Source organism: Salmo trutta, chromosome 29 (assembly GCF_901001165.1).
Source record: "Salmo trutta chromosome 29, fSalTru1.1, whole genome shotgun sequence".
Lineage (NCBI taxonomy): Eukaryota > Metazoa > Chordata > Actinopteri > Salmoniformes > Salmonidae > Salmo > Salmo trutta.
The window spans coordinates 21,622,647-21,646,381 of record NC_042985.1 but is presented as its reverse complement, the minus strand read 5'-3'; the positions used below and the strand labels follow the sequence as shown (position 1 = coordinate 21,646,381).

The window sequence follows — 23,735 nt, the reverse complement described above, 5'->3', positions numbered from 1 at the left end:
ATCTTCTTCTTTAAATTTGTATTGGCGGATCGTAACTAACTTGAAAGGTGCATACACTGTCACATACTGTACTGGATTTTGAGACCGGTCTGGAGAGCAAAGCAAGTCACAGGTCTTGTCCCGAGACGCGTGCTGCGGAGAGCCCGCCCCATCTGGACAGAAGACATAAAAAAGCATCACAAGTCCACTTCGAGATACTTTCAGCGATTCAACAGTCCCCACCCTCTTCCCTATCCATCCTGAAGGCAAGGATCCATTCTCTACAAAAATCTCACTCCCACTGGGCCATAATCTTCTTTGTCATCACCGGGACGAGGTCCGAAAGCAGTGGTCTTCATGGCACCTGCCAGGAAATTCATCCTCAATCTCATCAGGTTACATTTCAGAGCTACCTGAGTGCATTTCTCTCCGCTCTGCTGAAGAGTTCTTGGCTCCTCTCATACAGGAGTAATATTTTTTGTTTAATTATTTGTAAATATTTGTTAATATTATATTTGTTTATATTAATAGTTTTTTTATTTATCAGGGGTGCTGCAGCACCCTCAGCACCCTTACTATCCGCTGCTATGTCCCTGAATCCTATGAGGCCATTTACAAATATTTAAAAAGCACCATTCATCTGTAAAACACATAGGTAAACTGGATAGGGACTAAATGCGTTGGTTTCTTTTTTACGAAATATATATATATTTTTTATACTGTCCAAAAGTTGTTGAATTACCTCTTCACTTAGGTAGCTGAGCTGCCAGCTATATTGACATAGACCTTAGAGAAAATAAGTTGTTCATTTTGTCGAGGTCCAATTTCAAAACTTTTCACAACTGTTTTGTTTGATGACTCCACCTTATTGCTAGCCTACATGGAATGGATGACGCGCCAAATATCAAAAGACACGAGGTGACAGGTCTGAATTTCAAGATACTGCCTGCACATAGTAGTCATAAAGACCACCCACACAAGTAACCCCTGCACGTGTTAATAGCAGATGGAGATTATTAAAGTCTCCGCGGGAAACTTGCTGGTAGAGGACTGACAAAACAGTGGTGCTGAGTGCTCAAAGCAAGAATGTTCAGTACTCACCATGAGACAAGGTAACATTAGCGATGACTAATGTAATAGTTCTACATTATTTATAGTGGAATCCAGATACAAAATAATAGGAACTTGCGCTGTGACTAATACAAGTCTGCCTTTTCTCTTGTCACAACGTCGTTGACAGCGGTAACACCTACAACTTGTAAGATGACACCTGCAGCTTTCACAAGGCGCACAGGGGTGTTTCATTGAGAAGTGGAGGTAGCCTGCGTTCCTATTGTACATTTTCCATTTAGCGGAACTGAGAAGATAACCTGTAACTGATGTTTGGTCCTGCTGTGCCGACATACAGTCTCTTTGTAGATTATTACTGGAGGAATTTATTGAACAGTTTTACTTACTCATTGACACTGTAAGTATTTCCTTTATAAAGTATTATTCCTATGCAGAAAGTTGATTAAGATATTATGAATATTTAATAATGAAGGTCATTGATGAGGATGGTGATGGCTGTACATGATTAATAAATAGCCTGTGTTTTTTTGTTTAGTTTGACCAGTTTCTCCACTAATTGTATTTTCTACTACTCACCACTAGGCCTACTAGAAAAAACAGTTGTTGACTTTGTGACTTGTGATCTAAAAAGTGAAGCTATAAATAAAATGTATGTATTTTAAAAATGCACTAGTTTATCATTGAAATATCAGTGAAATAATGACGATTTCAAGCTGTAGCATTCATTTTATGTGATAAGTCCTAAGTAATAGATGGTAAACGACAGCTGCATTGCCAAACCTTAATATTCATTTTGAACCTGAATATATATAAAAAAATATAATACATTTTTCTATATAAAAAAATATAATACATTTTTTGAACGAAATAAGTATGCATGTGCTTAATATTGTACTCAATGAACAGCTTGTGCTGTGGTCACTGTTTATTTTATAAATGTCTCCTTAGAACCGTCCATGCTAAAATTCATATTTTTTCTGTTTGATTTTAGTGGCATAGTAAAAAAAAGAATGTCCAGTGGAATTCTAGAGTAAAGCCCCATTGTTCAAGGTGTATAAACAGCAATGGGCAATTGACCTTACAATCCTATCTGCCGGTCTGGGGGTTTATTTAGTCTGGAACCAGCTGAGACAGAGCCATGTACCAGGCCTGGAGGCCAGTAAGATGTAGTCTACCTACCCTCCAACCAACCCTTTGAATATCTGTGTTCAGTAGGGTCGCATTACCACAGTTAAGCTGTTTCGATCTGAGACTCGATACTTGGGGACACCAGATCTCTGTTCAAATACTGTTCCAGAATGGTGTAGCTTCCAGAAATGCTGTTAGACATCAAATTGAAATTGCCCATCTTTTTCTTCTCTGAATTGTTCAGCCAAACTGTTTGGAAAACTGATATTTAGATCAGGGGAAGTCTCTGAAAGCATCTATAGATATGTGTTCATAGTTGCCACAAAAAGCCTGCTGGCTGTTTGGTGGTCAATTAGTTCCACTTGACAGTCATTGGGGTTTAGTAAAGGGGCTCTAAGTACGTACCACAACACAGTGACACACACTGCTGTTGGCAATTGACTTTGTGTCAGGACAAGACGTTGTCAGTTTGAGGTCTTTTCTGCTCAAACTCTTGAAGCTTGAAAGGAGGTACTATAATTTCAAGATGAAAACATTCTCTCAGCCTGGTGAAAGGACACTTGTTTACCGGTGCCAGATGTGAGACAACATCAGAGCCGTCAGACCCATCCCCATGAGAGAGCCCAGGTTAGGGCCAGCTAGGGCAAAGGGAACCAGACCCTCAATCAGTCTTGTCAATTTCAATTTGAATGGCCCGCTTTTGCATTACAGGAACATACTACACACATTCTTAAGTTTGATATTACCAGAAGAATTCAAAACTTTTTTCCCCCTAATGGGTAGTTTCCTGTCCTGTGAGGTTTTTCCCTCCCATTAAGACACAGTCAATGAATAAGCAGCACAGTAACAGGCTCCAAAATGTCACTGAAGGAAATCTTGTGCTGGCTAATAGAATTTTAGGTAGGGCTAAATAAATGAGGTAGTGGAGACCTACATAATATCAATGCAGGTATGGGCTTGTGTGCGTCTGTGTATACTTGTGTACTGTATGGTTGCATATTTTGGTGTCTGTGTACGTGTGCAGGTGTGTGTGGGTGTACATGTATTTTCGGCCTTGAGTATAAAGACCCCTTGTGTCTAAAAGGTATGTCAGGGACCTTTGCGCTCTTTCCGCAGCCCTGGATTGTCCTGTAGTAGAGGTGTGAATGTGGCACCTGTGTGTTCTGTTAGAGCGTGAGGCTCCCAGGCCCGGGCCGGTCAGCCTGCAAAACAGCCACATACATGGCAGACAGGCCTCCATCTACTCAACTACGCCTGCATGGTGCATTTACAAAGCCACCCTACTAAAGTCACTACATCGAACATAGAGGGACCGTGAGTCTACAAGATCATCAATCTGATCTGTCCATGGTTGAGGGCTTTGTTGGTACATTGACCTACTTCTAATGCTATAGGTTGTGTGCTTGCTGCGCCATCTACCTGCTTTCACTAGCAAATGGACAAGATAGGTAGTAGCAGCCATTCCTCCCCCTTCCTACCTGTCTGGATTCCACACAGCTCCCAGGTCTCCTAGGTGTCTCCCTTAACCTGGGGCTTGTGTTGCGCAAACTATGTAGGCCTTCCTGCCCACCTGAAAAAATACTACAGCATACTATGGTATAAATACTGTAGTATTTACTGTAGTGTTTTGGCAGACTTTACTGTAGTATTCGTTGTAGTGTATGCTGTGGTATTTACAGTTAACTATAGTACAGTACATTCAGAAAGTATTCAGACCCCTTGACTTTTTTTTGTTACGTTACAGCCTAAAATTGATTAAATCGTTTTTTCCCCTCATTGATCTACACACAATACCGAATAATGACAAACCAAAAATAGTTTTTTTGACATTTTTGCAAATAATATCACATTGCGTAAGTATTCAGACCCTTTACTCAGTACTTTGTTGAAGCACCTTTGGCAGCGATTACAGCCTCGAGTCTTGTTGGGTATGATGCTCCAAGCTTGGCACACCTGTATTTAGGGAGTTTCTCCCATTCTTCTCTGCAGATCCTCTCAAGCTCTATCAGGTTGGATGGGGAGCCACGCTGCACAGCTATTTTCATGTCTCTCCAGAGATGTTTGATCGGGTTCAAGTCCGAGCTCTGGCTGGGCCACTCAAGGACATTCAGAGACTTGTCCCGAAGCCATCCCTGCGTTGCCTTGGCTGTTAGCGGTCATTGTCCTGTTGGATGGTGAACCTTCACCCCAGTCTGATGTTCTGAGCGCTCTGGAGCAGGATTTCATCGATCTCTCTGTACTTTGCTCCAATTATCTTTCCCTCGATCCTGACTAGTCTTCCAGTCCCTGCCACTGAAAAACATCCCCACAGCATTATGCCGCCACCACCATGCTTCACCGTAGGGATGGTGCCAGGTTTTCTCCAGATGTGACGCTTGGCATTCAGGCCAAAGAGTCTTGGTTTCATCAGACCAGAGAATTTTGTTTCCCATGGTCTGAAAGTCCTTTAGGTGCCTTTTGGCAAACTCCATGTGGGCTGTCATGTGCCTTTTACTGAGGAGTGGCTTCCGTCTGGCCACTCTACCAATAAAGGCTTGATTGTTGGAGTGCTGCAGAGATGGTTGTCGTTCTGGAAGGTTCTCCCTTCTCCACAGAGGAACTCTGGAGCTCTTTCAGAGTGACCATCGAGTTCTTAATTACCTCCCTGACCAAGGCCCTTCTCCCTCGATTGCTCAGTTTGGCTGGGCGGCCAGCTCTAGAAAGAGTCTTGGTGGTTCCAAACTTCTTCCATTTAAGAAGGATGGAGGCCACAGTGTTCCTTCGGACCTTCAATGCTGCAGACATCTTTTGGTACCCTTCCCCAGATCTGTGAGTCAACACAATCCTGTCTCGGAGCTCTACGGACAATTCCTTCGAACTCATGGCTTGGTTTTTGCTCTGACTTGTACTGTCAACTTTGACACCTTATGTAGACAGTTGTATGCCTTTACAAATCCTGTCCAATCAATTGAATTTACCACAGGTGGACTCCAATCAAGTTGTAGAAACATTTGAAGGATGATCAATTGAAACAGGATGCACCTGAGCTCAATTTTGAGTCTCATAGCAAAGGGTCTGAATACTTACGTAAATAAGGTATTTCTGTTTTTTATAAAAATGTATAAAAAACAGTTTTTGTTTTGTCATTATGGAGTATTGTGTGTAGATTGATGTGGGGAAAAAATGATTTAATAAATTTTATAATAAGGCTGTAACTTAACAAAATGTGGAAAAAGTCAAGGGGTCTGAATAATTTCCGAATGCACTGCATAAATACTGCAGTAAAAGAGAACTGTAATATATACTATAGTAATTACTGTAGTGTTTTTGCGGATTGAAGTGTACTGTAGTATTTACTGTAGTATTTTTGGGGACTGTAGTACGGTATACTGTAGTATTTACTGTAGTATTTTTGTGGACTGTAGTATACTGTAGTATTTACTGTTATGTTTTTGCGGACATTACCACAGTATTTACTATAGTGTGTTTGTTTTATTATCTTTGACATCGAAGTGGAGGCTTTCTCCTTTTAGGAAACCTACTGGAGAAATACTGAACGGATAGTTCAGCGCTTCTGCTCTTTTCTATAACTTGTAGGGAATACAGTATATGGTCTATACATTTCATGTATGTTTCTCAATTATGGGTGACACAAATTGTGATATTGGGAAGGGAATGGGCAGGGTATATTCAAATTAAATACTGTAGTATTTACTGTAGTATTCTATAGTATACTACAAAATTCTATAGTAAGAACTACACATGATTGAGGGATATGTCACGTTCTGACCTGTAAAGGTGTTATTTGTTAGTGTTTAGTTTGGTCAGGACGTGGCAGGGGGTATTTGTTTTGTGGTTCAGGGTGGTTGTGTGTATGTGTCCATGTAGAGAGGGGTATTTGATTTATTAGTCCAGGGTTTTGGTTATTGTTCTATGTTAGTTTATTTCTATGTTCTGTCTAGTCATTTGTATTTCTATGTTTAGTTAATTGGTGTTGGGGCCTTCAGTTGGAGGCAGCTGTCTATCGTTGCCTCTGATTGAAGGTCCTATAATAATGGGTGTGTTTGTATTGTGGTTTGTGGGTAGTTGCATTCTGTTTTGTGCTTGTCATGTGACAGAACGGTTAGTGTCGTTTCTGTTAATTGTATATGTGTTTATTTTGTTTCTCCTTCCTATATATTAAAAAGAGAAAATGAGTATACCTTTCCCTGTTGCGTCTTGGTCCTCCACACACGACATGTGTGACAGGATACTACAGTGTGTAGTATAGTATTCCACAGTATACTACAGTTAATTATAGAATTCTATAGTAAACTAGTATTTTTTCATGTGGGTGCCTGTGACAATATGACAGCTCCTTAGTCAATATTTGAAGACAATAGGACATTACCTTGAAATGATACTGTTTGTACATGTGTATCCTATCAACAAATGCTATTTTCAGTACAGTTAGAGTGATGGCTTCTGTGGGGGTTACGTCCCTGTCAGCAGTCAGTTTGTTTAACCTTCCAATAGTCTGTGACTTTAAACAGAACTCACATTTTCTTGGCAATTGAAATGAACGGCACATCTGACGTTAAGATGTTCATACCATAGAATCTAGGCATCTTATGGTAACACTCCACTCTAGTGTTTATTGAAGTTGACCAGTATATTTTCTTCGGTCTTTCACTACAACCCCGGTGCATGTGTTGTTTTCTTACCCCTGCAGATTAACTGTGGGGATTACGGGAAGCCGAAGCATGTCTCTGCATGGGGTTGGCCTTTATGATGAATACTTGTCTGGAAAGAGGAGAAATGAGGCATAGAATAGTGCCAGGGGATTCGCTCTTGGCTTTAGATGTTTGTATATTAAATCCTTCCCTGACATCAGTTACACTAACATTTATGACAAAAGGTTGGTGCATGTGTGTTCATGTTTGTGTGAAGATTTGTGTGTATGTGGGCTCTGTGTGTGATCTATTGTGTCAGTACATGTATTTTGTATGTTTGTGAATACATGGTCCATAGTGTTTGTGTGTGGGTTAGTATGTTGTCTGTATGTGTATCATCCATGCTTTTGGTTTCCACACTGAAGACTATTACAAGTTGTACCTGTGCCAAAACCTTCTCCTGTCCGGACCTCCACCAACTCCAAACTCCAACTCCAAACCTTTCCGCAAACCTTTCCGCTCATGTGGGAGTCTGGTGGACAGTCCTCCTACTGTGCTCTGTTGATGACTCTCATAGGCCCCCCGTCCTGGCCCACTCTTGGCTCCTGTCTCAGCTGTATGCCCCTGTCCTGGCCCCTGCTCTAGGAGGAAGGTGTGGAGTGCTCCTAGGCCTGGTTAGGGTCAATGAGAGTGTTCCACACCATTTGATTTACAGTCAAATGAACTAGAGGCTAGAGCTTGCTGTAGTAGGCTATTAAAACTTTAAACAGAATGGCTGTCCTGACGTATACAACTAGAAATGTACAGAAAATATTGAAACACCAGAGGCTGACAGACAGGTCGACGCCCCTCTGACAAAGAGCTGATTTACAGATAGAAATGCTGCACCACAAATAAGCTCTCCAACCCTCCTTTGATGTGACATATTCAAATGTTGCAAATCTAGAAAAGTGACAATACAAAATATTTTAAATATGAATGAAATACAACATTAACAGCTTATTTTCCTCCTGTCCTGCAGGTAAAAGAGGAGGGAACCATGAACAGTCCAATAGAAACAGAGGACGACCAATACAGTCCAATACATCTCACTGGGCTCGGAATATGTTGCCCCCTCAGTCCCAAACAGCACCACGATGGGCCTGGTCTGGAGAGCCCACAGCAGTACACCAAATGGCTCCCCAGCCGCCACGAGGCCAGCCTGCTGCCCATGAGAGAGGACCTGGCTCTCTGGCTCAACATATTTCTAGGTAGGGTGACCTTCACATGGTTTTTATGTTGTTACAAAGCACCTGCAACAAACCTGTAACCATCTTGGGGTTTGGGGCTTTTAAAACACTTTTAACAAGGAATGTGTCTAAACTATGACTAAGATAATGTGATGCATTGGTTTCGCTAGATTCTTGTGCAACATAGGCCTATTTTTGTAGTTTCTGAACATCAATACAAATGTCACCCAATGACATGCAGGTTATGCGAGGACATGAAATTGGATCATACTTTTTATATTGGATAATGGGGACCTTGCTATTGGTTGGTGTTCTGAACTGGAAAGGCACACATTAACCTAAATCCTTGAAATACCCCTTGAAATACCCCTGCATGTCTGGTCACTGACAGGAACCCTGTTAAGATTCCATGGGAACAATATTGTTGGAAGGAAGTCAGGAACGGTCTGAACATGTCACAGCCTGTGTGTGTCTGGGTCGGGGAGATGACTAGATAATATCCATCACTCACACATAAGGATCGACTTGCAACAATGCAAAGCCACGCATAAGAATTTTCTAGGTCTACAACCAGGAAGTTTGCATGAGAATGATGTTGTTAATAATACGGTCCCATTAACAAGGCAAATGCTTCAGTTTAATATGGCATAATAAAAATGCATTACTCCAGATCAACACCCTCACAAATAATGCCAGAGCAGTATAGTACATCTGTGTCATCGCAGTGAGTAGTAACCTCAGGACAAAAACACCTGTGTTATGACATATAACGCCCTACATGATAAGTATGTTGCTACTATTTAGTCACTTATCATGTACAGCTGATTTTTTTTAAACAGGGTATAAGTAAATAAAATATTATTATTAGATGTAAAGCACACAGTGATATAAGACAACTATTTGATGTGAAATGGGCTCCCCTTTCTGTGGCCTGTTTAGCATGGTGTTGGTGACTGACACTTCTCGCCACAGACTCTGGGGTCACGGCTGACAGCCTGATGGACAGGCTGGATAATGGGGTTCTGCTGTGCCAGCTGGCCGAGGAGCTACAGGAGAGGATGATCCAAGGCAGCAATGGCAAGGTAACATACAAACATACATGACCATAGACAGCATACATTACATGATCACAATTAAGAATATCGATCTTTCATCAACTTACTTATGCCATACAGATGTCAATATTTCAGTGGCTCAGTCTAAAGATACGATCTGCAATTGAGCCGTCTTTGGTGTATTTTTTTATTACGTTGAATCCTAGCCGTCACTTGAAAGTAGACAATAAAGGACAGAATGTTTCACTGAGAGTCTCTGGTTTTGAAGTCACCATCTGTGGTTCTCCTCACCCCTTCTCAAAGTGCTGCTGCTGCTGATACTGACTGAGATCTGCATAATGCAATGCTTCATTGTCATTCTTGAATTGCGTTTACTAGTAACTGTTTCCTAAATTTATACAAAAATAACTCAATATTGTTTATAATCTTACACAGAATCTGCCCAAGTGCTGGTTGTTGGAGTTACTTTCTATGGTTCACATCTTGACTAGACATTTGGAAGGAATTTAATTAAAGGCCCAGTGCTGTCAAAATTATGTTTAACTGTTTTTTGTTTTTAAAATATTGTTCAACAGCTGATAAAACTAGCACTGTAAAAAAGTGAAAACATTTGATCAGTGTTATTTCCTAATAGTCGCTGGTTGAAAATACAATCTACACAGGACCTTGTAATCAGTAGGTTTTGCATGGGTGGAGTTTTGGCTTGAGTTTGAGTTTATTCAATTTTTACAGGGACAGTGAACATTAATCAATGTTTCAGTAAAAGTGCCGGTTTTAGCCAGCCGGCTAATTTTCAACCGCAGTCCCTGGGCATGTTATTAAAAACAATTACAATATAGACAATCATTGAGCAGTGAGCACATGCAGAGCAACATAGGACAAGCAAGACATACGGTGAGGGAAAAAAGTATTTGATCCCCTGCTGATTTTGTACGTTTGCCCACTGACAAAGCAATGATCAGTCTATAATTTTAATGGTAGGTTTATTTGAACAGTGAGAGACAGAATAACAACAAAAAAATCCAGAAAAACGCATGTTAAAAATGTTATAAATTCATTTGCATTTTAATGAGGGAAATAAGTATTTGACCCCCTCTCAATCAGAAAGATTTCTGGCTCCCAGGTGTCTTTTATACAGGTAACGAGCTGAGATTAGGAGCACACACTTAAAGGGAGTGCTCCTAATCTCAGTTTCTTACCTGTATAAAAGACACCTGTCCACAGAAGCAATAAATCAATCAGATTCCAAACTCTCCACCATGGCCAAGACCAAAGAGCTCTCCAAGGATGTCAGGGACAACATTGTAGACCTACACAAGGCTGGAATAGGCTACAAGACCATCGCCAAGCAGCTTGGTGAGAAGATGACAACAGTTGGTGCGATTATTCGCAAATGGAAGAAACTGTCAATATCCCTCGGCCTGGGGCTCCATGCAAGATCTCACCTTGTGGAGTTGCAATGATCATGAGAACGGTGGTGAATCAGCCCAGAACTACACGGGAAGATCTTGTCAATGATCTCAAGGCAGCTGGGACCATAGTCACCAAGAAAACAATTGGTAACACACTACGCCGTGAAGGACTGAAATCCTGCAGCGCCCGCAAGGTCCCCCTGCTCAAGAAAGCAGATATACATGCCCATCTGAAGTTTGACAATGAACATCTGAATGATTCAGAGGACAACTGGGTGAAAGTGTTGTGGTCAGATGAGATCAAAATGGAGCTCTTTGGCATCAACTCAACTCGCCGTGTTTGGAGGAGGAGGAATGCTGCCTATGACCCCAAGAACACCATCCCCACCGTCAAAGATGGAGGTGGAAACATTATGCTTTGGGGGTGTTTTTCTGCTAAGGGGACAGGACAACTTCACCGCATCAAAGGGACGATGGACGTGGACGTGACCTTTGGCAACAAAGGTGTGGCTCAAGAAGAAGCACATTAAGGTCCTGGAGTGGCCTAGCCAGTCTGCAGACCTTAATCCCAGAGAAAATCTGTGGAGGGAGCTGAAGGTTCGAGTTGCCAAACGACAGCCTCGAAACCTTAATGACTTGAAGAAGATCTGCAAAGAGGAGTGGGACAAAATCCCTTCTGAGATGTGTGCAAACCTGGTGCCCAACTACAAGAAACATCTGACCTCTGTGATTGTCAACAAGGGTTTTGCCACCAACTACTAAGTCATGTTTTGCAGAGGGGTCAAATACTTATTTCCCTCATTAAAATGCAAATCAATTTATAACATTTTTGACATGCGTTTTCCTGGATTTTTTTGTTGTTATTCTGTCTCTCACTGTTCAAATAAACCTACCATTAAAATTATAGACTGATAATTTCTTTGTCAGTGGGCAAACGTACAAAATCAGCAGGGGATCAAATACTTTTTTCCCTCACTGTAGCATACAGACAGAGCAACATAGAACAAAAGGCAACAAGACAAGGCTTGCCTGGTGACATCACCAGGCGGTTAATTAGTTAAAGGCCTAATGCAGTCAAAAACGTGATTTTCTTGTGTTTATATATATATATTTCCACACTATGAGATTGGAATAATACTGTGAAATTGTGAAAATGATGATAATGGCATTTTAGTGTAAGAGCTGTTTGAAAAGACCACCTGAAATTACAGCCTGTTTTGGTGGGATGGAGTTTTGGCCTGCCTGGTATCATCACCAGGCTGTAAATTAGTTAATAGAGCAATAACAAAGAGAGTTCCAAACCTCTCTGGCATTAACAGTTAGTTTTCAGTTTGCCCCTCCACATTCAGACCACTCCCAGACAGTCCTAGCAAAATTCTTGCTTGAGAAATGTTTTTTTTTGCTAAAAAGCTATTTCTGTTTCTTTTGGAAACTGTTTATGGAAACTCTTACAGTAAGGAACTTAATTGTTATCCAGAAATGATTTGATATTGATATAAAAATGGCTGCATTGGGCCTTTAAGGAAATAATTGATGCCAAGAGGATAATGTAGTGGTATTGACCCCAAATTAGCTGTTATTAATAATTATAATGCACTAGTTATACCATGTTATACACTGAGTATAAAAAACATTAAGAACAGTTGCTCTTTCCATGACATAGACTGACCAGGTGAATCCAGGTGAAAGATATGATCCATTATTAATGTCACTTGTTAAATCCACTTCAATCAGTGTAGATGAAGAGCAGGAGATAGGTTAAATAAGGATTTTTAAGCCTTGAAACAACTGAGACATGGATTGTGTATATGTGCCATTCAGAGAGTGAATGGGAAAGACAAAAAATGTAAGTGCCTTTGAACGGGGTATGGTAGTAGGTGCCAGGTGCACCGGTTTGTGTCAAGAACTGTAACACTGCTGGGTTTTTCATGCTCAACAGTTTCATGTGTGTATCAAGAATGGTCCACCAGCCTAAGGACATCCAGACAACTTGACACAACTGTGGGAAGCACTGGAGTCAGCATGGGCCAGCATCCCTGTGGAACGCTTTCGACACATTGTAGAGTTCATGTCCTGACAAATTGAGGCTGTTCTGAGTGCTAAAGGGGGGGATGCAACTCAAAATTAGGAAGGTGTTCTTAATGTTTGGTATACTCAGTGTATTGACCTGAATTAGAGTATTGACACTGACTTGGTGATTGTCCCTGTGTATTTTCCCCAGCCCTTCGTCCGCAGGGTGATTCATTGGCGAGCTGATGCTACTTCTGGCTCTTTCTTTGCCCGGGACAACGCTGCCAACTTCCTCTACTGGTGTCGGAAGATTGGTGTGGATGAGACTTACCTGTTTGAGTCTGAAGGTTTGGGTGAGTGCCTACTTGTTTGTCCATTTCCGTCTGGCACTGACAGGACACAAATCTGTTCTTAAACAGCCAATGTCCATCAAGTTGTCTGTCTAAGAGAGAATCTGGAAATCTCTGTCAGAGTCAACCAGATTAACGCATGAACACTGAAATGGTATGGCTAATTGGCAACAAACCCTACAGTTAGTTCATTAACACACTTCTGCCGATTCTAACCTGTTGTAAATCTGTGCTCAGGATGTGCAACGTCCAGAGACTTAGCAGAGATAATCTTATTGAGAAACAGTCCTCATACACGACACAAGATGTCTGCTTTTAAAACGTTCCCGACCCCCATCCCATCTCTACTCTCATCCATATATATATATAGTTGAAGTTGGAAGTTTACATACACCTTAGCCAAATACATTTAAACTCAGTTTTCACAATTCCTGACATTTAATCCTAGTAAAAATTCCCTGTTTTAGGTCAGTTAGGATTACCACTTTATTTTAAGAATGTGAAATGTCAGAATAATAGTAGAGAGAATTATTTATTTCAGCATTTATTTCCCTCATTACATTCCCAGTGGGTCAGAAGTTTACATGCATTCAATTAGTATTTGGTAGCATTGCCTTTAAAATGTTTAACTTGGGTCAAACGTTTCAGGTATCCTTCCATAAGCTTCCCACAATAAGGTGAGTGAATGTTGGCCCATTCCTCCTGACAGTGCTGGTGTAACTGAGTCAGGTTTGTAGGCCTCCTTGCTCACACACGCTTTTTCAGTTCTGCCCACAAATTTTGTATAGGATGAGGTCAGGGCTTGTGATGGCCACTCCAATATCTTGACTTTGTTGTCCTTAAGCCATTTTGCCACAACTTTGGAAGTATGCTTGGGGTCATTTGCGACCAAGCTTTAACTTCCTGACTGATGTCTTGAGATGTTGCTTCAATATACCCACATAATTTTCCTGCCTCATGATGCCATCTATTTTGTGAAGTGCACTAGTCCCTCCTGCAGCAAAGCACCCCACAACATGATGCTGCCACCCCCGTGCTTCACGGTTGGGATGGTGTTCTTCGGGCTTGTAAGCCTCCCCCTTTTTCCTCCAAACATAACAATAGTCATTATGGCCAAACAGTTCTATTTTTGTTTCATCAGACCAGAGGACATTTCTCCAGAAAGTGCGATCTTTGTCCCCATGTGCAGTTGCAAACCGTAGTCTGACTTTTTTATGTCGGTTTTGGAGCAGTGGCTTCTTCCTTGCTGAGCGGCCTTTCAGGTTATGTCGATATAGGACTTGTTTTACTGTGGATATAGATACTTTTGTACCTGTTTCCTCCAGCATCTTCACAAGGTCCTTTGCGGTTGTTCTGGGATTGATTTGCACTTTTCGCACCAAAATACATTCATCTCTAGGAGACAGAACGCATCTCCTTCCTGAGCGGAATGATGGCTGTGTGTTCCCATGGTGTTTATACTTGCATACTATTGTTTGTACAGATGAACATGGTACCTTCAGGCACTTGGAAATTGCTCCCAAGGATGAACCAGACTTCTGGAGTTCTACTATTATTTTTCTGAGGTCTTGGCTGATTTCTTTTGATTTTCCCATGATGCCAAGCAAAGAGGCACTGAGATTGAAGGTAGGCCTTGAAATACATCCACAGGTACACCTCCAATTGACTCAAATGATATCAATTAGCCTATCAGAAGCTTCTAAAGCCATGACATCTTTTTCTGGAATTTTCCAAGCTCTTTAAAGGCACAGTCAACTTAGTGTATGTTAATAACTTCTGACCCACTAGAATTGTGATACAGTGAATTATAAGTGAAATAATCTGTCTGTAAACAATTGTTGGAAACATTACTTGTGTCAAGCACAAAGTAGATGTCTTAACCGACTTACCAAAACTATAGTTTGTTAACAAGAAATGTGTGGAGTGGTTGATCAACGAGTTTTAATGACTCCAACCTAAATGTATGTGAACTTCTGACTTCAACTGTATATATACTCTATCATACCCTCTCATCAGACCATGGAAGGCCCCTGGCAGTAGTCTCTGGTTTCTTTCTTGTGCCTGTTCTGGATTAGTAGCCTGTCCCCTGTTGAAAGACTGTGCTGTTTCCCATTCAGTCCTCTGTTCTGTAGAAGCATGGCCCCACTGGGAAAACACTCCAGTGTCACCTGTCTTTGTCCTCCACTGACTCCCTAGCTTTTATCTGTGACTGTCACTATGAGAACGCCAGCCATGCTTCCTCACTAGCTGTAGAGGATTTAGTGAGTGGATGAGATGCTTTAAAGGGAATGAAAGAGACAGATGTTTAGGTAGAGCTGGAAAGCAGGTCAGCTCACAGTGCTAGCTGACTCTGTACCTTGAATAGAGGAATGATATATTTTCTTCTGTGACTTGGATTGTCTTGTCTTAGGATCATGTATCACTCATTCATCTCTGTTTCTGTTTGATGCCTTCAGTACTGAGGGACATGGGAGGCTAGTTATTGCATGTTGACCACATTTAGTGATATTAACTGTGTGTGCGGTATACCTATTCCACCTGGGCATGTTCCTCATGGGCATGCGTGACACTGAGAGAGTTAATGTGTAGGTTTAACTACCATATACGTCAGTTTTCCCCCTAGTCTGACTAAACTGGCTTGTTGGTGAATTTTCTCTCAGAATGATAGGACATGTACATGATGACTACTGTATTTTTCAATATTTATGTTTGACACAGGAATTTTAAAGTCACTCATACTGTGCATTTTCATATGTACATAATTGCTTAAATTGTTGTACTTCAATGTACAACTACATGTAAGTGTATACTGTGTATTTGTGGCGTTATGTCTGCTCTACTCTCTTCCTGCTTTCTCTCCTCCCTCTTCCCTGCTGCATCCCTGGTGTAATGATGGATTTACAGAATAGAGCAATGACAAGGAACTTCATTGCCAATTTCAAAGATCAAAAGTTACCTATGGACACATTCGGGAGGTGTGTCCAATGTGTCTCACATTTGAACTATAATACCATAACTTTTCCGAATTGTTTGTGTTTTGGTGGTGCTTCATTTTCATGTTAGGCTACTGAGAGAAGTTAATTTCACGACACAGTATATCCATGATTCCTTTCCCTCCAAAACAAAACCACACCTTCTGTCCCTGTGAAATGAAATTACATGTTTAGAACAAGATATGTTTTGATAAGTATTTTAATCACTTTGGAGAGCCTAACTTTGAAGACTACTGATAATTACAGGCATTGAGCGTGCTGTGTTCAGCCTGCATGCCCACGTTTTCTTTACACACGTGTCTGGTGCCTGCAGGGATTTGAGTTCAGCTTCAAAGATAGCTGGGCGCTGGAGAAAGGCATAACCCCTCCTGAATCCTCACTGACATTCACCCGTATTCAAAATGCTGCTTTTGTTTTCATTTTCCTCACAGATAATGTTCTGTTTTATCTTTGAAAGCATCTCCTTTGGCAGCTGAATTATACTCATTGTTAATGGGTAGCAAATGTGTATGTGTGTGTGTGTGTGTGTGTGTGTGTGTGTGTGTGTGTGTGTGTGTGTGTGTGTGCGTGTGTGCGTGTGTGCGCGTGTGTGCGTGTGTGCGTGTGTGCGTGTGTGTGTGTGTGTGTGTGTGTGTGTGTGTGTGGTTCTTGAAATGTAAACACATTGGTTTGATCTTTATTCAATTTTGTCTGTGTGAATCCTCATATTCAAATAGCTTGGTGCAGGATGAAGGTTGTTTTTGTGTGTCCTGACATCCTGACAATCTGTGTGGTTTGTCATGGACGTTTATGTAAACACACATTTAGCTGCTGTTCATGTCATCAGGCTTTATGCATAAAGATAATACATTAATATGACAGTATTTGTTTAGCCATGACATAAGTTGTGTGTGTGCTTTATGGGCAGTGCTTCACAAACAACCTCGGGAGGTGTGTCTCTGTCTTATGGAGCTGGGAAGGATTGCAGTCAGGTGAGTTGTCATGACTCTGTGTACATCATTCACTCAGAGACTTGCACAACTGCACTTTTCCCAGTTCATGGAATCTTTCTTTACCAACCGTCTAACAGTCGTGGTGTCTCACTGACTCGCTCTCAGGTATGGTGTGGAGCCCCCAGGTTTGGTGAAGCTGGAGAGAGAGATAGAGAGGGAGGAGGGAGGGTCTCTCACCCCATCGTCACCTCTGGCCTTCCCCTCACCCACAACTCTTCCCTTAATCTTACCACTGCTCCATGCTCCTACACCCCCTGCTTCCGTAACCCCACCTCCCAGTCCAAGCCCACCCCCTTCCCCTTCCCCAGCCCCAATAGACCCTACACCTCCAACTTCCATCTCATCCTCGTCAACCACCACTAGCACAACTTCCACTCAAACCTCACCTGTTACCACTGTCACAACCTCCACGCAGACCCCTCCAACAACACCAACCACAGATACTATCTCAGCCCTGAGCCTTACAGAGACCCCTGTCTCCCCATCTACACATTCTCCGCCACTGCCGTCACCTCCATCCCAACCCTCACCCTCTCCCTCACCTAAGCCCATGGCGCGTCGTCCAAGCAAATCATCTGCTAAGAAGATGCCAAGCACATGCGACTTGTTGGATGACATTGTAAGTACCTACTCTCAAATAGGCCTAAAGTAACCATGAATTACCCATCAATATAATGAGAAATACAGTAGCTAATCAGTGTCATCTTGCCCCACTGACTGTATCATAGGAAAGATCTTAAGTATGCTGGTAGGTATAGCTACGGGTAGGAGGAGGTTATGTCTTTGCTTGCTTTATCTGAGAGATGTTTTGTGTTTCAGGTGAGAAACATTATCGAGGACCCGCCATGCAGCTGCCCCACTAAGTTCCCTGTGGAGAAGCATCCTAAAGGACGCTATCGTGTCGGGGAGAAGGTCCTCTACGTACGAGTATGTCAACACCCCTTCCTTCACCCTAATTGTCGGGGTTAATAAACCTCAGGCAGTTGCGTGAAACCATGGAAGTAGATTATTTTTATATTGTTCTATACAGCAGTGAGTGACATCATTTATAGGACACATACTGTATGGACATAAAACATTCATTTAAACCAACAACCACATGAGGAAATATAAGGAATTTAATTTGTTGGTATTGACTTAATACCAACATATTACATTCTTTGCATTTCCGTATGTGGTTGTTTTTTAATCAAGTGATATTTAAGAATGTTGATTGACATATATTCAGAATATTGAGCAATGAGGGCATGTTTGCTGCACTAAGCTGCAATATGTGGGAATCTGTAGAGAAGGACTTGTTCCAGGCAAAGCACCATGGGACACAGGGTTGCTTGGCAACAGTAGACTGAGTTCTAATGGGAAAAAGTATTATTAAAACATGCCCAGGTTTGTATTACTTGATTTGTCCTAATATGTATTGAATGTCTTACAAATAAGTTATTGTATATTATTTTGTTAAACAAAAAGTGAAATCTTAGCTATAATGTAAAACTTGATTGAGTAAAATGTGTATTTTGCCTTTAGTTGCTCCATGTCAAATATATTCTGAAATGGACTATTCAATTCCATAGTTAATTTATCAACAATTGGATGGGGTTGCACTCTATGGGTTCAATGAACCAGAAATGCATCAATTGTTTCCTCACTGGAAGCTTTCTCTATATGGCCTTGACTGACACTGTAGCATCGTCTGTCTTCTGTCCACACTGAGCTGACAGACCAAACCATATGTTGTTTCTCATCTTTTGGGGACAATTGGTCACCAACAGAAGACTGTTTTAATGCTCAGTTAATGTTATTGAAATCCAGTGGCTTAGAATGTGTTACTCAATATCAGTATGTGATTTAGCTGTCTTTGTCAGTAAGCTGACACGCTGAGTTACAACTGCATTCCTATTTTTCTTCCCTGAGAAACAGGCACCTTATTTTTACTGCCTGTTTAGATATAATGGCTGCCTTAGACTCACGGAACACCTGTTTCTCAGTAATAGTCAAATGTCTGACATGGGAAAACATGCCCTTACGCCACATCAAACAAAATGGAGGTCATAAAAACGGATAGCCAAGGGATGTTGTTGGTTTATGGCCAAGTTCAGTCAGGCTGTATGTTTAGGACGAACATTTACAAAATGGAGAAATATGCGTACCCTGAAGGTTTCATGCTCAGGGTATTGTATTTTTCCTTTCTTTCATGCTTCAGTGTTTCTCGGCAACCAAGGTCATATGACTGGGGTTTGGTTGCACGCTTGTCTGTTGAAGCTCTGTAATTTTCCTGATATTCCAGATGCCCTCCCCTAAACACACTTTGGCATATTTTAGTCTTTTGTGGTTTCCTGAGAATAACGGCTAATTACAGATTTAATTACAGCAACATGGACTTGTGCCAGGCTACGTTACCTTTTTCACTTTAGATTGTCTGTGTGCCCAACATCTCCATCCTAACTGTTATTACTGTACAGCTGAGGTATTCAACCGTGGGTCTGCAGCCCATGTACCGCAGGTGGATATTTTTTTAAGTGATTTCATTTGATTATTTCAATGTTTTTAAGAATATTGCTAGCAACAACAGAATGAATACATTGTGAATAACAGAAAATATTATTATTGTCATCCACACCAGAAAAGAGGGTATATTGTCTTTCTAATGTCGCCTAAGGTATGACGGGGGTCCCTGGGTTGTCGGTTGCCTAGGAGGAGGTTCCTGGGCAAGAAAAGGTTGAAGACCCCTGCTGTACAGCACTACCTGCAGGATACACAGTCCTTTCACTCAATCACTAAAAAACACACTTCTCTTCTCTGTATGAATAGAGCACTACAGTCCACTCCACTCCACTGTAAAGATTTTACCTGTGTGAAGTGATGCCCATTAATGCCCATTAACCAGGCCCTGATAACCCCTGTATGTCTGGCTGGCTGTCTGTCTGTATGAGTCCTGTGATGTTTGCTTGGCTTTTTAAAGAGCAGAATCTATTGATTACTAAGACCAAGTCATTAGTGGTGTGATTTAATCAGACAGCTCATTGAAGCCTGGCCTGGTATGACACCCCCTCTCTCCACTGGAGATTTTTCAATCATGCTAGCCCGGAGGGCTTCATGCAGCATTCTCAGCTGTTGAAGAAAGGAAGGCTTTTCTTCTCCAAGCCCAATTAAGCACCAGGCTTTATAGCAGGGATGGTAACTGTGTCTGGCACTGAAAAGAAGGGAGACATTAAAACCTTTCACAATATCATCTCACTTCCATTACTTCCTATTTCCATCAGAACACATAGGAGCTTTGTTTGGTTCGCTTTATATTTTAGCAGTGGTCTGATAGCTATAAAAAGAAGACATATCTCCATTTAAGCAATCATTAAAGTTCTATGGGACTACCTAAAAGGAAAAAGCAGTTTCATTTAAGAATAAGTAGGAGACGGTGGTTAGGATATATTAAAGTCCAAGCCCTTTTTGCATGTGACAAGATCCTCCCATAGAGTGAGATAAATGTGAATTTCTACAATACAATTACTCCATCTCTCATGTAATGACCAGTGCAATCACAATAACCTTTCCTCAGAAGGGAATGGTTAAAGCATGGCCCCTAGTGGATGATGGCTGAAGGCCTCTTCCACCATTAGCATTCTCATGAATCTTTCAACAACAAACGGGAGGAGAGAGAATCAATAGAGCTGCCAGGGAAGGAGGACACAGGGGAATCCAGCAGTCAGCTTATGGGCTGGAGTAAAGGCACACGTGTGGGGGGCAGGGGTTGTTAGAATGAATCTGATTATATAGAAGAAGATGTCAGCCGCAGGGGGTTTTGTGCACAATTCCTGAGAAAGTCTACTTGCATAATTCTACTATGTGAATATTGAGTTTTGAGAGCCATAACAGTCATAACATATTTTGACTAGTGTTCTGAGTTGACTAGTGTTCTGTTACATACGCAATTAAATAAATACAGTAACCCAAATATATTTTCCTCATAGAGCTCTTGAAATGTAGTGCTGTAGGCTATAAGACAAATCCTTATAGCCTACAGTATTTTAGCACACATTTGTATGGATAGCTCTAACCTAAGGTTGATGAGTGGAAAAAACATATAGGTGTTTCCCTCCACTGCTCCTGCTCCCCCTCCCTCCTTCTTACCCTTGTGTTCGTGTGTTATGTCAAACTTGACCCCTCTGTCAGCAATAACATTTTAATCTGCCGGTGGACAGCTGAGGCAGATCACGTCTCAGGGGCTTCTTTGGTTGGTAAATGGGACTACCAGGCATTTTCTGTGTGCATGTGGGTGCTTGTGTATGTGCGTGTGTGTATTCACTTACACCCCTCCACCGTCCATCTCGCCATTAGTATGCATAGTGGAGGACAGGAGGTGTATAGCAGGGGTGTAAATCTGCTTGTATTATCACATTCTTAATGGTTCCATAATGAAGGGGTTATGGGCGATAAGGAAGGAGGGGGTGGGCCGGTGTTGACAGAAGGACGGCTGGCCAGGCAAGGCCTCTTGGGAATCTAGATGTCTGTGTGGAGCTACAGATTTGTAAAGAGACAGCGATCTCTATTTCGCTGCTTTCATTTTCTTACAATCCGACTGTATTATTTGAGAGCTGTTGCCATGGTAGCGTCAGGTTTGCACCAGACCAGAGGGTGATGTGTAGAGGAAGGTGTCTATGCAGTAGATGTCAGAGGGTTTAATTTAAAGAGTGCTAATATCTCAGAGTGTTTGCCTGCTATCACAGGTGTTCTAAGTGTAACTATGTACATGGTGACTTCACAACAATGTACTATTTATGAATGCTGTGTCCTCTGTGTACGTGCCTGCGTGCCTGTGCGTGCATGTCTGTGGATTAGTCCACCGCATGTGCTCAGCTGGCATCATGAGGCAGTGTTTCATTTGGCTTAATGAGATTTTGACAAAGCTGTCTCTTTCTATGGATCAGAGATCATTTGACTTTCATGAGTGCTGTTACACAGGCAGAAGGAACTGGTCAATATTTGATTAGAAGGGTATCTTCTCTTGGCTCGGGGGTCATACAAAGAGCAGTTTCCGTCTAGGGAGTGAATCATAACATTTTCCAAGGTTACTATGCCTTGGCCTACTTGAAATCAGACATAGGTGAAGGGGGATTCAAAACCAAGCTAGGTACTGAGCAACAAACAAGTACATTTGTTGTGATATGGTTGAACTGGCTAAGTTGCTCAAATGGAATAGCAGTCATGGGTTTTATTGTACCTGCTGTTTCTGACTATCCCCTCCATCTTGTTCCTCCTGCAGATGCTGAATGAGCATCATGTGATGGTGCGCATCGGGGGAGGCTGGGAGACCTTGGGATGTTACCTGCTGAAGCATGACCCCTGCCGGAGTCCACCGGTCACCCCGCTCAGGACCTGTTGGGCCAAAGGAAAGTCCCCCAACATGAAGGACCTCTTACCACTGTCACCAGACAGCTACATGGTGGTGGGGGCACACTATCGTGCCAAGAAATAAAACATGAATCTGTTCAACCATAACAGATAACTGTCAACAAAATACCTGGTATGGTGTTATTTTGGGGCGGTAGGTAGCCTAGTGGTTAGAGCATTCGGACAGTAACCGAAAAGTTGCTAGATCGAATCCCTGAGCTGACAAGCTAAAAATCTGACAAGCTAAAAGGCAGTTAACCCACTGTTCCTAGGCCGTCATTGTAAATAAGAATTTGTTCTTAACTGACTTGCCTAGTTAAATAAAGGTTAAATAAATAAAACAATTTAAGATTAGTTTGAAAAAGTGATCTTACCAGTAAAAATCTATCCTGTAGTCGTTAAAAGAGTTGATTCAGAAAGGCTAGTATAGCTGAGAGGTAATGACGTTTAGAATTGTATTTTACTACATTGGATGAGGGCTCATCTGAAGACTGTCCAGTCATTTCTCTATAAGAATTGTTTTATTGTACTATAAAATATTTCTGTTAGAACCCTGAGAGAAGACGATATAGGGATCAGTTATGAAATGTTTATTTTTCATTATTTTATGTATATTTTGGAATGTACTCTGATTGAATATCATGTAATGACATCACATGGGCATGAAAAAAGGCAAAAATGTGAACTATCAATTTATCTGTAGTCAGTTGTTCGATGGTTAGCTACTACCCTGCAGCCTTGACTCTTCCTCAGTTGCTGGAATTAACATGACTGAGGACACAGACAGAAAATACCCAACTCTCCTCTAGGTGGCACTGTGTCATAAGCAATAGATGATACAAGCAACACTTAGACCAGGGTTTCTTAGCCTCTATGGCTGAATTTAGACATGCAGCACAATTATGATATTTTTTTGACCAACCAGATCAGCCCTAAGATGATCTAATGTGAAAAGATCTGTGATTGGTCAAAAGACCTATTGGTGGAAAAAAATATCATAATTGGGCTGCCTGTCTAAATGCAGCCTAATATTATTACAGGGAATTCATCCACTGAGGTCCACTAAAAGTAAGCCTAGCATTTGGACTAAATCAGTGTCAGCTCACTAACTGACAGATGTCAGCAACATCCATGTGATTGTTTTCAAAACCTCATCAGTTCTGTATTAGTTTGGAGAATGAATATGTGCTACATACTGATGAAAGACAAACTGAGATGGATGATGGTTGTTGCTTTTATTGTGAAATCATGGCATTCGTGTAACTCCTCTGAAAAATGGGCCACATGTCCAAAACTTTACTGCAGTGGCTGCAAGAACCATAATAGCCTATGTGACTATACTCTCCATGAGTGGGAAATAGTGTACCTGTAAGCCCAGATGGGCAGTTCACAGGAAGAGGTTTACCTAAGCTCAGTGGTTTTCTGTCGTGACATAAGATGACATAGACATCTAAAATACATGAATAATACAGACACAGTTGACTTCAGAATAGTATATTA

General features: G+C 41.5%; 1 protein-coding gene across 1 annotated transcript; it reads left to right on the top strand.

The window, feature by feature from the left end:
- Positions 1-1,014: 1,014 nt before the first annotated feature.
- LOC115167125 (growth arrest-specific protein 2) lies at positions 1,015-22,362 on the top strand. The gene is made up of 9 exons (XM_029721233.1): positions 1,015-1,091; positions 1,220-1,447; positions 7,831-8,059; positions 9,011-9,120; positions 12,727-12,868; positions 16,766-16,829; positions 16,956-17,469; positions 17,670-17,777; positions 22,108-22,362. Exons 3-9 carry the CDS (start codon positions 7,849-7,851, stop codon positions 22,318-22,320), a joined length of 1,362 nt encoding a protein of 453 aa, XP_029577093.1. The 5' UTR covers positions 1,015-1,091; positions 1,220-1,447; positions 7,831-7,848; the 3' UTR covers positions 22,321-22,362.
- Positions 22,363-23,735: the final 1,373 nt, after the last annotated feature.